At 63.5% G+C, this 13,020-nt stretch overlaps 2 protein-coding genes across 7 annotated transcripts in view; one reads left to right on the forward strand and one right to left on the reverse strand.

The window, feature by feature from the left end:
• Positions 1 to 13,020, reverse strand: part of PC (pyruvate carboxylase) — a 101,818-nt gene that overhangs the window by 5,616 nt on the left and 83,182 nt on the right. For all 6 annotated transcript variants that reach the window (XM_030331686.1, XM_030331689.1, XM_030331688.1 and 3 more), the window contains 2 exons: positions 11,503 to 11,665; positions 9,060 to 9,242 (listed from right to left, as the gene is read on the reverse strand). In XM_030331686.1, the coding sequence (XP_030187546.1) occupies positions 9,060 to 9,242; positions 11,503 to 11,665 (346 nt within the window). The remainder of the gene's footprint in view (positions 1 to 9,059; positions 9,243 to 11,502; positions 11,666 to 13,020) is intronic.
• Positions 2,808 to 5,859, forward strand: LRFN4 (leucine rich repeat and fibronectin type III domain containing 4). Its single transcript, XM_030331691.1, has 3 exons — positions 2,808 to 2,916; positions 3,352 to 4,710; positions 5,298 to 5,859. The coding sequence occupies exons 2-3, from the start codon at positions 3,362 to 3,364 to the stop codon at positions 5,857 to 5,859; spliced, it is 1,911 nt and encodes a 636-aa protein (XP_030187551.1). The 5' UTR covers positions 2,808 to 2,916; positions 3,352 to 3,361.

Raw genomic sequence — 13,020 nt, forward strand, 5'->3', positions numbered from 1 at the left:
CCCAGTCCTCCTCTGCCTTCTGCTGCACGCCTCACTGTGCACCCAGTTACTAAAACCTGCACTCCGTCACCCTCAACACCCACCCCTGTGTCACCAGGTCAAGAGAGACAGCTCTACCATGGCCATCTCTAGACTCTGTGACCCCTGGTCTCCAGGCCATGCCTTCTGCCAGGTTTCCAAGTCCTGGCTACCTCCAGCCACACCAAACTTGCCATGTGCTCTCATGCCTCCACCCCTTTACACCTGCCCGGTAAGCTCTTCCTGGAAGTCTGAACTTGACAGCCTTCGTCTGTACCTCCCGCCCTCACAACAGAGCTGGACCCTCCCCTTTATAGTAGGCTTCTGTGGGATCGGCTGTCGGAAAACACCTCTCTTGTCCTCAGCTTTTACTTGTCTCCATTCTTCATACGCCTGGGACCATTTTGAGGGCAGGGGTGCTGAGGTATATGTCCACATGCTTTGTGCACAAGGGCCCTCATTTCTGCTCATTAAACTGCTGGGGGACAACATGAAGCTGGAGCTGGGCAAGTCCAACCTAGGGGCCACCTGGGGCCTAGGAGCCAGCACTGAGAGATGTCCCAGGACTGCCAGCCCATGGGTGGAATCCCAGTGTCCACGTGCCTGTGCCCACATGGCTGTCACTTCAGATAAAGCATCTCTGTGTCACCCATTCATGACCTCTGTTGGCAACTTCAGTGGGGACTCCAGGCCCAGCATGGGTTGCTGGGCCCTGTTGCTACTCTTGAGAAATTCTGCCTATCCGACCTAGCATTCCTATCACCTGGAGCCTCAGGTGGGAAGGGTGCCTCCCCCACAGGAATTGCAGAGCAGGACCCGGCCAACATTGCCTTGGGCCTGTCTCATGTGACAGATCTATCAGTCTGTCTGAGGCTAGTCCCTGTCTCTCCTAAAGGAATGGGGACATTTCAACTGGACCAAAGCACGGCATTTGAGAAGATAAAAACGATTAAATCATCTAAAGAACCTAGAACCACATAGGGGTGGGAGGGATCCTCAGAGACCTACCCTGTTCCACCTTACACTTCCCATTTGCAGGCCCCTCCTCCTTTTAACTTGGGGGGAGACGTCATGTGACCCCCTATGCTGTGAGCTCCACGGGGGCAGGAACTAGGCCCATCTGGTTCCTGATGTACCCCGGCTCCCAGCACAGAGTGGCTTGTGATGGATGCTAGTATGCTTGTGCACTTAAGAAGGAATGAAAACATTTTTGAAGGGGAAAAGAGGAACACAAATACCAATGCTACAGAGCATCCGTTGACCTGGGCTAGAATCCAGTGCCTTCCTTTTACAAGTGCAGTAGCCGAGGCCCTGGGAGTGGCGACATGTAGGAGGGGCTTCCGGTTACCAGGTGGCTACACCCCCCACAGGCTACATCCTTTCTCCTGTCAGCCCTATGAGGTACAGAAGTACATGCAATTAATACCCCCTTGGCCTAGATGAGTAGTGTGCCAGTGGTTACAATAACTTGCCCAAGGTTACCTACTTTACCAGGCAGAATCAGAATTCCGTGTTTCCGGGGGGGGGGGGGGGAGGGATGGTGGCTGCCACCCCCTGGGGAACCATGTCTGGAGACAAGGGAAAGGGATAGGCGTGGGGGGTGCCCGGGTAGCTGGAGGACTAGGAGATACGTGGAGGAAGTGGCGACTTGCCTGGTTTCCCGAAGGACCAGAGTGCCCAGCCTGGTTCGAGCACTCAGGGCTCCCACTCAAGCCGCGGCTATGGGTGGCAGGAAGCCGGAAACTCTCCCCCACCGGGAGCCCTTCCTCAGCTGGGACGAGCTCACCGTGGGCCGCTCTCCCAGGAAAACGGCCCGGCAGGGGCAGAAGGGGGAAGGAGGGGCTGCCGGCTCGGCGAGGACCACTGACGCACAGCTTCAAACAGCGTGCCACCGCCGGCCTGCTGGGAAACGGCGCAGCGCAGACCAATCGGGCCGGAGGCGGAGACCGGTTGGCTCCCGAGCACGCCGGGCGGGGCGCGGAGCCCAGGAAAGGGAGGGAGGGGCGGGGCACGGCGCCAGCCGGGAGGCCGAGCCCTCTCCGCCCCACCCCGCGGCAGGCCTGCCGGGGGTGTCGCCCCAGCCCCTCACCCCCACTCCCGGCCCCGTGCCTGTTGGGGACCCTCCACGTGACTCGGTGATGCAGAACGGTTGTGACCTTCAGCGTGTGTCTGTGAGGGTCCCAACAACAGTGCGGCTTTGCGCCCGGCCCTGCCTGTGGGTGCGGGGACGTGTGGGTGTGTGGGCATGTGTGGGTGTGTTGGGGAGGGTGCCCAGCGACATGTGACAAAGGCTCCCGTCTCCGGGAGATGGTGAAGGGGCCCGCGAGCTGGCGCTTTGTCTGGCTGCCTGCAGAGTGACGGTTCGCGCAGCGGCGGCGGGCGCCCGTGCGGTGCAGGATGCCGGGGCGCCAGGGTGGCCGGGGGCGCGCGCGCCCGTGCCAGGGTGAGTCCGCTGCGGCAGCGCCGGGGGACTGCGCGGCGGGCCCGCGCCGGCCCGGGCCTCGGGCGTGACCGGGAGCCACCCGTGGGCGCTGCAGTGGCCGCGTGTCCCCGTGACCTCGGGAGCCAGCCGGCCCGGGTGGATCCCCGTGCGCCCCTCCCCGTCCGCCCTCCACGTGCGTGTCCGCGGAGCGCGCGCTCGCCGGCGCGCACCCGCCTGCCTGTCTTCGTCGCCGCCGCCGCCGCCGCCGCCGCCGCCGCCGCCGGGAGCCGCCGGGAAAAGGTGCCGGGAACCGAGTGAGCCGGGGCCGCGGGCCCGAGCGCCATGGGCTGGAGGGCGCGCGGCGGGCGGCCGGTCAGCCCCTGGCCTCGCCCCCGCGGGAGAGCCGCCTGGAGTCGGCGGGGGCTGGCCAGGCCCACGGGGAGGCCGGCCCGCTCCCCCTGAGCTACAGACACCAGGTGAGGGGGGCTGCGGGGCACAACAGCAGTGGCTGGCCAGGGAGGGGCGCGGGGCCAAGGGAGGGGCTTGGGGGGGGGTGTCTTCCCTGGAGGGGGAGGGAGGGTGCGGAGGGAGGGGGCTGGCGATTCCTGGAGACGCCAGAGAAAGGAAGTTCCGGGACCCTCCCTGCTCTAGTGCCCACCTCCGCTTCCTGCCTCATGCTGCACCTCATCCCCAAGGCCAGGACCCCCCTACCTGGTTGGGAAATGTGACCTTTGTTGTGGGGGGCCTGGCAGGCCCCAGCCTTCTTTCATCCCTGGGGGGCCCTGTGGGCCTCTGACCCTGATCCCCACCCAGACCAGGCTCCAGAAGCTGGCCCTGGGGACCGGGCCCCGGGGCACAGTGGGCACCTGCACCAGCCCCACCTGTGCCTGGGCTGTGGCCCTTCCCTACAGGGCGCTCACCATGGCCCCGCCACTCCTGCTGCTGCTGCTGGCCAGTGGAGCGGCCGCCTGCCCACTGCCCTGTGTCTGCCAGAACCTGTCCGAATCACTCAGCACCCTCTGTGCCCACCGAGGCCTGCTGTTCGTGCCACCCAACGTGGACCGCCGCACCGTGGAGCTGCGGCTGGCTGACAACTTCATCCAGGCCTTGGGGCCACCGGACTTCCGGAACATGACAGGGCTGGTGGACCTGACGCTTTCCCGGAATGCCATCACCCGCATTGGGGCCCGCGCTTTTGGGGACCTGGAGAGCCTACGTTCCCTGCATCTGGACGGGAACAGGTTGGTTGAGCTGGGCACCGGCAGCCTGCGGGGCCCCGTCAACCTGCAGCACCTCATCCTCAGTGGCAACCAGCTGGGCCGAATCTCGCCCGGGGCCTTCGACGACTTCCTGGACAGCCTGGAGGACCTCGACTTGTCCTACAACAACCTGCGGCAGGTGCCCTGGGCCGGCATCGGTGCCATGCCTGCCCTGCACACGCTCAACCTGGACCACAACCTCATCGACGCACTGCCCCCGGGCGCCTTCGCCCAGCTCAGCCAGCTCTCCCGTCTCGACCTCACCTCCAACCGCCTGGCCACGCTGGCACCAGACCCGCTCTTTTCCCGGGGGCGCGACGCGGAGGCCTCACCCGCCCCCCTGGTGCTGAGCTTCAGCGGGAACCCCCTGCACTGCAACTGCGAGCTGCTGTGGCTGCGGAGGCTGGCCCGGCCCGACGACCTGGAGACGTGCGCCTCCCCTCCAGGCCTGGCCGGCCGCTACTTCTGGGCAGTGCCCGAGGGCGAGTTCTCCTGCGAGCCGCCCCTCATCGCCCGCCACACGCAGCGCCTCTGGGTGCTGGAGGGCCAGCGGGCCACTCTGAGATGCCGGGCCCTCGGTGACCCTGCGCCCACCATGCACTGGGTCGGCCCTGATGACCGCCTGGTTGGCAACTCCTCCCGAGCCCGGGCTTTCCCCAACGGGACCCTGGAGATCGGGGTGACGGGCTCTGGGGACGCAGGGGGCTACACCTGCATTGCCACCAACCCTGCCGGGGAGGCCACAGCCCGTGTGGAGCTACGGGTGCTGGCCTTGCCCCACGGCGGGAACGGCAGTGCTGAGGGGGGCCGCCCAGGGCCCTCGGACATTGCCGCCTCGGCCCGCACTGCTGCCGAGGGCGAGGGGACACTGGAGTCTGAGCCAGCTGTGCAGGTGACAGAGGTGACTGCAACCTCAGGGCTGGTGAGCTGGGGGCCAGGGCGGCCAGCCGACCCTGTGTGGATGTTCCAAATCCAGTATAACAGCAGTGAAGATGAGACCCTCATCTACCGGTGAGGATGCGCTTTGCTGCCCACAGCCCCAGCTTGGCTCCCAGCTGCCCTCTGAGCCCCTCTCCACCCCTCCAGCACTCACCAGCTTTCACACACCCCTCCTAAGCTTCGGGGGGGGGGGGGCGGGGGGAGGGATGCAGAGGGAGGGGAGGGGCAGGCACCAGGGAGAGGGGGAGTGCCCCAAGAGAAGTCTCTCGGTGTGGCTGAGCGAGTACAGACTTCCCGGGGTTTGGTCTCTGTTCAAGCACACAAGCCTGGGCTGCACATGTGTTATTTCGGGCTCTGGCGATGTGATTCTCCACCACCTCCTTGCCTTGCCCTGGGCTTGTGCATCAGCACACACGCCTGTCTGTCCCCTTGCACTGTCCCCAGTTGCAAAAATGCATGCCTGTCTTGGTTTCTCTGCCTTCTTCAGTAAACAAACAAGGCCCATGTGGTCCTAGGGGAGGGGAGTGTTCAGAGCCGGGACTCAGGAGCATGCAGTGCGGGTGGGTGGCGGGTGGTGAAGGGGCCTTTGAGGCCGTGTGGGGCTGGGGGCTGGGGTCAGAGCCTGGACCTGGGCTCTGATCACCCACCCTTGCCCATAGGATTGTCCCGGCCTCCAGCCACCACTTCCTGCTGAAGCACCTAGTCCCTGGTGCCGACTATGACCTCTGCCTGCTGGCCCTGTCACCTGCCGCTGGGCCTTCCGACCTCACAGCCACCCGGCTGCTGGGCTGTGCCCGTTTCTCCACGCTACCGGCTGCGCCCCTGTGCCACGCCCTGCAGGCCCACGTGCTGGGCGGGACCCTGACCGTGGCCGTGGGGGGTGTGCTGGTGGCTGCCTTACTGGTCTTCACCGTGGCCTTGCTGGTTCGGGGCCGGGGGGCCGGGAATGGCCGCCTCCCCCTCAAGCTTAGCCACGTCCAATCCCAGACCAATGGAGGCCCCAGCCCCACGCCCAAGGCCCACCCGCCGCGGAGCCCACCGCCTCGGCCCCAGCGCAGCTGCTCCCTGGACCTGGGGGATGCTGGCGGGTGCTACGGTTACGCCAGGCGCCTCGGAGGAGCCTGGGCCCGACGGAGCCACTCTGTGCATGGGGGGCTGCTCGGGGCAGGGTGCCGGGGGGTGGGGGGCAGCACGGAGCAGCTGGAAGAGAGTGTGGTGTGATGGGAAGGGAGTCGGCCCGGGGCGGGCTGGGGAAGGGGCAGAGGGTGTGGGGCGGGCAGCTGCCGGGCCTGGTTGGGTCGGCACTGCCTGGGAGTCCCTCCTGATTTTACCCTTGGTACCTCAGGCCTCCTCTGTGCTTGGCCAGGCAGGGGGCCCTTTCCCTGGTTTTGGCCTCCAGACCTGCGTTCCACTGACAGGTGCTCACAGCCACCGAAGCAGGGGCTGCACCAACCAAGCAGGAGTCTTGTTTTTCTTTATAATAAAATTGTTGGGTACACCTCAGAGCTAGCCTTGTCTTGTCCTGTAGGCTCCTGAGGGGAGGGGGAACATGTGGGCCAGTAGAGGCACACGGACACAACAGGGTCAGGCCTGGGGCTGCCAGCCCCGCGGAGGCGGCCCAAACGGCCCGAGCCTCATCCGCCTGATAGCGGAGTGCTGGGATGTGGTGCCTCCTGTCCCAGCCTCTAGACCCAGCCTCTAGACAGCTGGTGGGTGGGGGACTATGCCTGAGCCCTCTGCGCCCTGTTCTTCTATCTGTAAGGGCAGAACGCTCCTCCCTGGCAGGACGCGGACAAGACGTGACATCCTCATGGAGGCATGGATGTCACAATACCCAGTGGCAACAGGGGCCCCGGGGGACGTGGCACAGCCTTTCAGGGCAAAGAGACCTGAACTGGCAACATTCTTAACTCTGTAAGAAAGTCCCCCGTGGCTCCCGTCAGTGACAGCCTTATTCACCATCTCCCTGGGCAGCTTCTGGATTTGTAAAATGTCATCCCAGAGGGACTAGAAGAGCCTTGGAATTCCACTGCCCTGCTATCAGCCCAAGACCTTCTGGAAGGTGCTGTCAGGGCTATGGGCCCTGAGCTCTCAGCTGCTCCCCCGTGGCTTTGCTCTGGGTTTGTCCGGAAAGACTGAGTCAAACCCTCACTGGACACTGGAGGGGCAAACACCAACGGGTGCCTACACCCACAGGGCCACTGCCCTGCTTCTATGCCCCACTCCAAGAAGCCACAGTCCCGGGCTGGGGGGGCACGTCCTGCTCTGCCTCCTCTCTGCCCGAGATCCCTGCCAGCCTCTGAACAATCATGGCTCCCGGTCATAGCTGGGAGGGATCTGTGCTCCAAGTACTTGCAGATATGTGGTTCTTCACCCTGCACGGGGCACACCCAAATGCTTCGAGAGCACGCAGGTGCCTGGGCCCCACTGTGGAGGGTGGGCACAGGCACCCCAGGGCCTGTGATGGTGCCTGGGCTATGGCAGCCACGGTCCACACACCAAGGGGCGCACGAGCGTCTCTGTGTGCGGCCCGCCGTGGTTCTAGTGGGCACCTGGGGAGAACCGGCACAAGAAGATGTGTGTGCACACGTGTGCTGGCCAAGCTCACACACTTGTGGGTTTGCACAGTGTTGACACACACGTGTGCCTGCCCTCCCAGCCCCAGAACACATACCTGGATGTGGCCGGGGAGAGACCCCGGTTTAAATAAAGGAAACAGAAGAACGGGAGAGCCTGAGCCCTCCTGGGGGCCGTGGAGAGAAGGCAGGGATGACACAGGGCTGAAGGGCCCGTGGCAGAGGGACAAGGAGCGCAGAGCTGCAAGGTGGCAGGTGCAGGGTTAGCGGGAGGCTTTAGACGTGCCAGGGTGTGCATTTGGGGAGGACCCTGCGGCCCCAAGGAACGAGAAACACGTGTCCCACAGCCGGCCTTCCCACCTTCCTCCCTGGGAGCCCCCTGGCCCTGGTCTCCCTCGTCCAGGGAGCTCCGAGGCAGCAGGTACTCGTGAACCTGCCAGGCTGTGGGACAGGTAGAGGATCCCATGGCCCAAGGGCTAGTCAGGGTGACCAGTAAGGACAACACAGAGCAACATGGGCAGGCAGGCGAAGGGTGGCGCAGCCGGGCCCCACACTAGGGTCATGGTGTGGTCATGCTGGCCACCCAGCCCCAAAAGCAGCCCCAGGACGCCATGTTGGGAAAACCAAGACCCCTCAGAAGCAGCTTGAACACATGACGTCACAACGCATCTCTGTACGTGTGCAGGAAACCACCCCCAGACCAGGAGCCCCGAGGCTTCCCATAGACCCCCAACAAGGCCATTCCCTCTGAGGTGGGCCGAGGGCCCGAGGGGAAACAGCTGACCAAGTCTCCCTTCCTCCCTCTTCCCCTCCCAGGAGCTTTCTCGAAAGGCTACCGCACCCGCCGGGGCCGCTGCCACAGCTGAGAGGGCTGTCGCAGGGCACCAAGAGAGGACAGGGCTGCCTACGTGGCCTGACACTGCCAGCGGAGCCCGGAGCCCAGGCGGTCCCGGCGGCAGCCAAGAGGAGAAGGCGACCCGGGGGGGGGCCGCCAGCCAGGGCCCCAGCATGTCCTCCCCGCCCGCCACCGCCACCGAGCACGGCAAGCCAGGGAGGGCGTCCTCTGCACGGGCGCCTCCCTCCGGAGTCCCAGGAGCCGCACCGGGCGGCACGATCCACTGAGGGCAGAGCCTTTCTTCCCACGGTGTCTATTGGCAGCATCTGCCCGGGGGGTGCCCACGGACATGTCAGCAGCGCTGGCCTCAAGGACAAGACGGTACGTGGCTGTGATTTCATCTCTAGCCACAGACACAGGTAACCAAGAGGCCAACGAGCATTTCGGGTCCTTGCCTGGCACCTGCGCTATGAGCCCCCTGCAGCGGGGGAACCCTGGTCTCCCTCTGCCCCCTGCTCGTGCCTCCCGCTGCAGTCTCCCTTTCCCGGCCGTCCCTACTAAAGCTCCTGACACGACGCATGTGCCAGGCAAGGGGAAGAGGGGAGTGAGGGCAGACGGGGGTCTCACTTTATGCAAAGTGACCTCATCCACACAGGCTTGTGCTCTCACCCAGGGCTATCCTGGGATTGAGAATTACCTGGAAAGCTCGTTCAAAACACAGGCTCTGAGGCCCCCACCTAAACCTGTGGGATCAGAATTTCCAGAAGGGAGGCCTGTAATTTGTGGACGGAACACACGCTCCAAGGGATCTCACCTAAGAGGCGCAGGAAGGAGTGTGGGGCTCCCCAGAGCAAGACTCTCACCTGTGGCCAAGGGCCAGTGCCCCCCTAAGCATCTGAGAAACCTGGTGCCCAGGCCCACTCCCAGCAATGGTAGAGCAGCCGGGAGAGTCCACGTGCAGCCAAGGACTGTGAGCGACCAGAAGGCAGGCAGGGCCCACAGCCTCTCACCTTTACACCTCGGACTCGGAACTCAGCAAGGGCTCTGCTCATCTTGGTGGCAGCCGTGGGGTGGTCTTTGCCGTGGGCAATGACTTTGACCAGCAGGGAATCATAATGCGGGGAGATGACAGCTCCTTGGAAGGCAGATGCATTATCGAGGCGGATGCCCATGCCCTCTCCGCTCCGGAACACCTGTGGGCAGAAGTCAGGACCTGGGTCGGAAGGGGGAGTCGAGATGTGGCCCCCAGCCCAGGCTGGACAAGCATGGGTGTGGCAGGGCACTGGGACTGGTACCAGAGCACCGCGGGTTAGCCCCAACTCTGGCTTGCGAAGTTCTGCCTCACTCCCGCCAGCAAACCCAGGGGCATACCGACTTCTCTGGGTGCCGCAGCCATGGCCTCCTTCTCCCTGAGAGGAGCTGGCAGGGGAAGGGGCAGGAGAGGGTAGGGGGCCGCATGTGCAGTGCTCAGGGGCTGACGCAGAGCCTAGCAGGGCGCAGAGAGGGGCCCCGGGCAGGCAGGGGCCAGATCCCATCGACCTTCCACCTGCCTGCCTGACCAACCCTCGTGCCTTGCAGATTCATCCCACAGGCGTTTGCACCCACTACGTGCCAGGCACCGGGGCGAACAGCTCAAAGAGAGTCCCTGCTCACAGGGGGCTCCCAGCTTGCGGGGCGAGGGAACGGACAAACAAGGAAATACAGACTGTTGACCGGGACGCTGTAGGACAAGAGCCCAGGGACAGAGAGAAGGCAGGCCAAGGGGTTTTTGTTTTAACATATACAGTAAAGTGATGGGGAAGGCCTCAGTGCCCCCCCCCCACCCCCGTCAGTTTCTCTTCCTTCCAAAAGGGGAGAATGGGAGGGAGAGGGAGAGGCGGCAGAGGACCGGGCAGGCAGACAGGAAATACTCGGAGAAAGGACTGTACGTGAGTTTGCAGGAAAGCTGGTGCGGGCTTGCGTGCCCAGACAGGAAAGCAGGGCAGAGAAGGACGGGTCACAGAGGCAGACTTGTGGACGGGGGATGGAGGTTTCAAGTCAACAGACGGAGACAGGGTCCTGGGGGGACAGAGGTTCAGGGTGTCTGGGGTAACCAGTGCACACAAGCACATCCGTGATGGGGACAGGGAGGAGTTTCTGCAGGGAGAGTGGACACCTGGGACAGGGGACCCCATGAGCACGGGTGAGGAAGGAGTGGGAGGGACAGCCCAGGGGGCTTGGGACACCCATTGCACCATGCTTCCGCTTCTAAGGGACACAGGCCTGTGTTCGATAAAAAGGAACTTAATAAAATATTTAAGGGTGAACACTCAGCTGTGAGCAGGAACCGTCAGCTAAAAATATTCTGTGGTGAACCAGCCTCAGAGGAGTCAGGCCTCGGAGGGGGAGGGGGAGGCAGCGGCGCGTCACAGGGCTGCCCCTTCCCCACTGAGGGCAGGCAGTCGGGGGCCCGCCCGCTGGGCGGCACTCCAGCCTCAGGGCTCGCCCCCACCTATGGCTTGGATTGCTCCAGAAATGGGACTCCAGTGGCAGTTCCCTGCCTCAACCCTACCAACACCACAACTTTCCAAGTCCAGAGAGCTCCTTCCCTCCCCACATCGCTGCTTTCTCAGAAGCCCAGGACCCATCTCAAAATCATCCTGGCCTTCTCCCTGGATCCCGGAGCAGAACCTGGCCTCCCGCACACGTCCTGCTTTCTCGGAGGCTCAGACCAGACGGGGAGGCAGCAGACCAGCAGAGCTGGTGGCAGCGCTGCTGACACGCAGGTTCCAGAAGTATCCTTAGGCAGTGTGAGATAGAGGGCCAGGGAACAGGTGCCCCAGCAGGTCAGAGGGCTCCTGCCCCAAGCAGGCCCAGAGGTTGGGAGTGGGGGCGGGGTGGCGGGAGGGAGGGCTGTCTGTGCTGAGAAAAGAGAGGAGGTGCAGGAGATATTCCCGCGGGCGGAGGCACGGCAGGGCCCCCCTCGTCCGCCCACCCAGTCCCTGGCAGCCCCGAGCGAGCCTGCCTCCTCCTTGCCCTGCACCATCTCCCGGCTCCCTCACTCAGCCTTAACGGGCCCCTTGCTCAGCTGGTCCCCACCACTGGGACATCTGGGCCCTGATCCTTTGCGGTGACCCCTGGGTCCTGCCCTGCCAATCACACTCCCTCAGACTGAAGTCCGGACAGAGGCCACCACTCTGTCTCTGGGCTCTTTTAAGAAGCCAAAGTCAAGGGCCCGGGCTTTGTTTCTGGGGACCCTACCTTTGCTGCCTCCTGCTCACTCACTGCCTCCTTAGTCTGCACTCATGACAGTCCCCGCTGCCCCCACAATGCTCTCCCTGACTCTTGGACAGCACCTGGTTCCCCTGTGCCCTAAGCCAACCCAAGTGGGGGTCTCCCCTCCTGGCCAGGCCCACAGGAGGGTCTTCTCGTCCGGACTGAGACCAGGCTGTGCTCCATCAGGCGCTGGCGTACCTCGATGCGGCCAGTGTCTGGCTGGAAGCTGCGCGCGGGGTCCTCGGTGGTGACCCGGCACTGAATGGCACAGCCGTTGATACGGATGTTCTCCTGCCGCAGGCCCAGGTCGGGCAGGCTCCGGCCCTCGGCCACGTGGATCTGGGCATGGACCAGGTCCACACTGCAGGGGGGCAGGGAGGAGGGGAGCGTGAGGCAGGGGATGGATGGGGCGGGGGGGGGGGCGGGTGGTGCCCACAGCCAGGCCGGTCTCGCCCCACCCCTCCCTGTCCCACCCCTTCACCAGCTGGGGCAGTCAGTTCCTCCCAACCAGACCAGCAGCCGCGGCCCACTGCCCACCGCCCTCTGCCCACCGGCGGCCCTGTGCAGTCTGAGCAAGGAGAAGGTGGCAGCTAGAGAGGGGCCAATGGAAAGATTTGCATGTGCCTGCTCTTGTACTCCCATCAAACAACCCCTCCCCACCCTCGGCCCTTTTTCCCTGGGGTCTCTCTGTCCTCCTGCCTTCCCCCAAACCCTCCCCGGTTCAAGCTGGATTTGAAGCCTCGGACGCTGCACCCAGAGTGGCATGTGCTACACCGTGGCGAAGGTGGGGGGCAGTTTGCGAGGGAACAGGGTTGTGAGGGCCAGGCTTGCCGAAGCTGTTGGGAGAGTCCGCGTGGGCAGGTGGGCGGGTGGGCAGGTGCTGGGGTGAGGACACCGCCCTTCCAGGACCAGGGTCGCAGCTGGGCTTAGCTCCAGACCCCGCCCTGAAGGAGACGTTAGTGTACAAAACTCTCCAAATGTGATTTTATAAGCTCAGCCTCACTGACTGCCATGCTCCTAAGGACAGCAACAAATCCAAGAGGAACAGCTGTTTAAAAAAAAAAAAAAAAAAAAAAAAAAAAAACTCAAGGTTTTAAATTTATTGTCACTGAAGCTTGTGGTAAGGACAGGCTGGAAACTACACTGGCAGATTTTCCTCAGTGTTTTGTATTTCCTACTAAAGCACTTCATAGTAGTGACGGTGATTACCATGCATCACCACGTCCACACGCCAGGGACTTAAGGCTGGGTGCTCTTTTCAAGCTTGATCTCCACAATGACGCTCTGAGAGGCTGTCATTTCCATCAGAGGAGGAGCCTGAGGGTCAGAGAGGCTGCAGCTCGCCCAAGCTCTATGCGGCCGGTGACCTGGAAGGAACCTGTGCCCTGCTCTGTGTCTGTCCGACGCAAAACCTCTACTCCGGAGCAAGCATCGACCACCACCCTTAACAGACCAGGCTTGCAGCAGGCTCAAGGCTGGTGAGAAGTTTTCGTGGCACAACTGGGCAAAGTCTCATGGAGCGAGAATCTGAAGCTAGAGCATCCACCTCAACTCAGGATTTACCTCAAGGGAGCAAGGAGTCTGGGGGCCTCTGAGCACCTGCTGGGCAAAGGCAGGTGCCCCACAGCATCCTCAATGTCAGGTGGGGTCAGAGGTCAGGGAAGCAACAAACTGTCAGGAAAGTCCCAGGGTGAGATGGACTGGCCCAAAGCCAGG

The sequence above is a fragment of the Lynx canadensis genome, chromosome D1, assembly GCF_007474595.2.
Source record: "Lynx canadensis isolate LIC74 chromosome D1, mLynCan4.pri.v2, whole genome shotgun sequence".
NCBI classification, from domain to species: Eukaryota; Metazoa; Chordata; class Mammalia; order Carnivora; family Felidae; genus Lynx; species Lynx canadensis.

Excerpts from the sequence above, each read along its gene's own strand:
- LRFN4 (XM_030331691.1), top strand. The coding sequence starts at position 3,362 with ATGGCCCCGCCACTCCTGCTGCTGCTGCTGGCCAGTGGAGCGGCCGCC. Across the intron at positions 4,711-5,297 it reads GATGAGACCCTCATCTACCG|GATTGTCCCGGCCTCCAGCC; the intron begins GTGAGGATGCGC and ends CCTTGCCCATAG.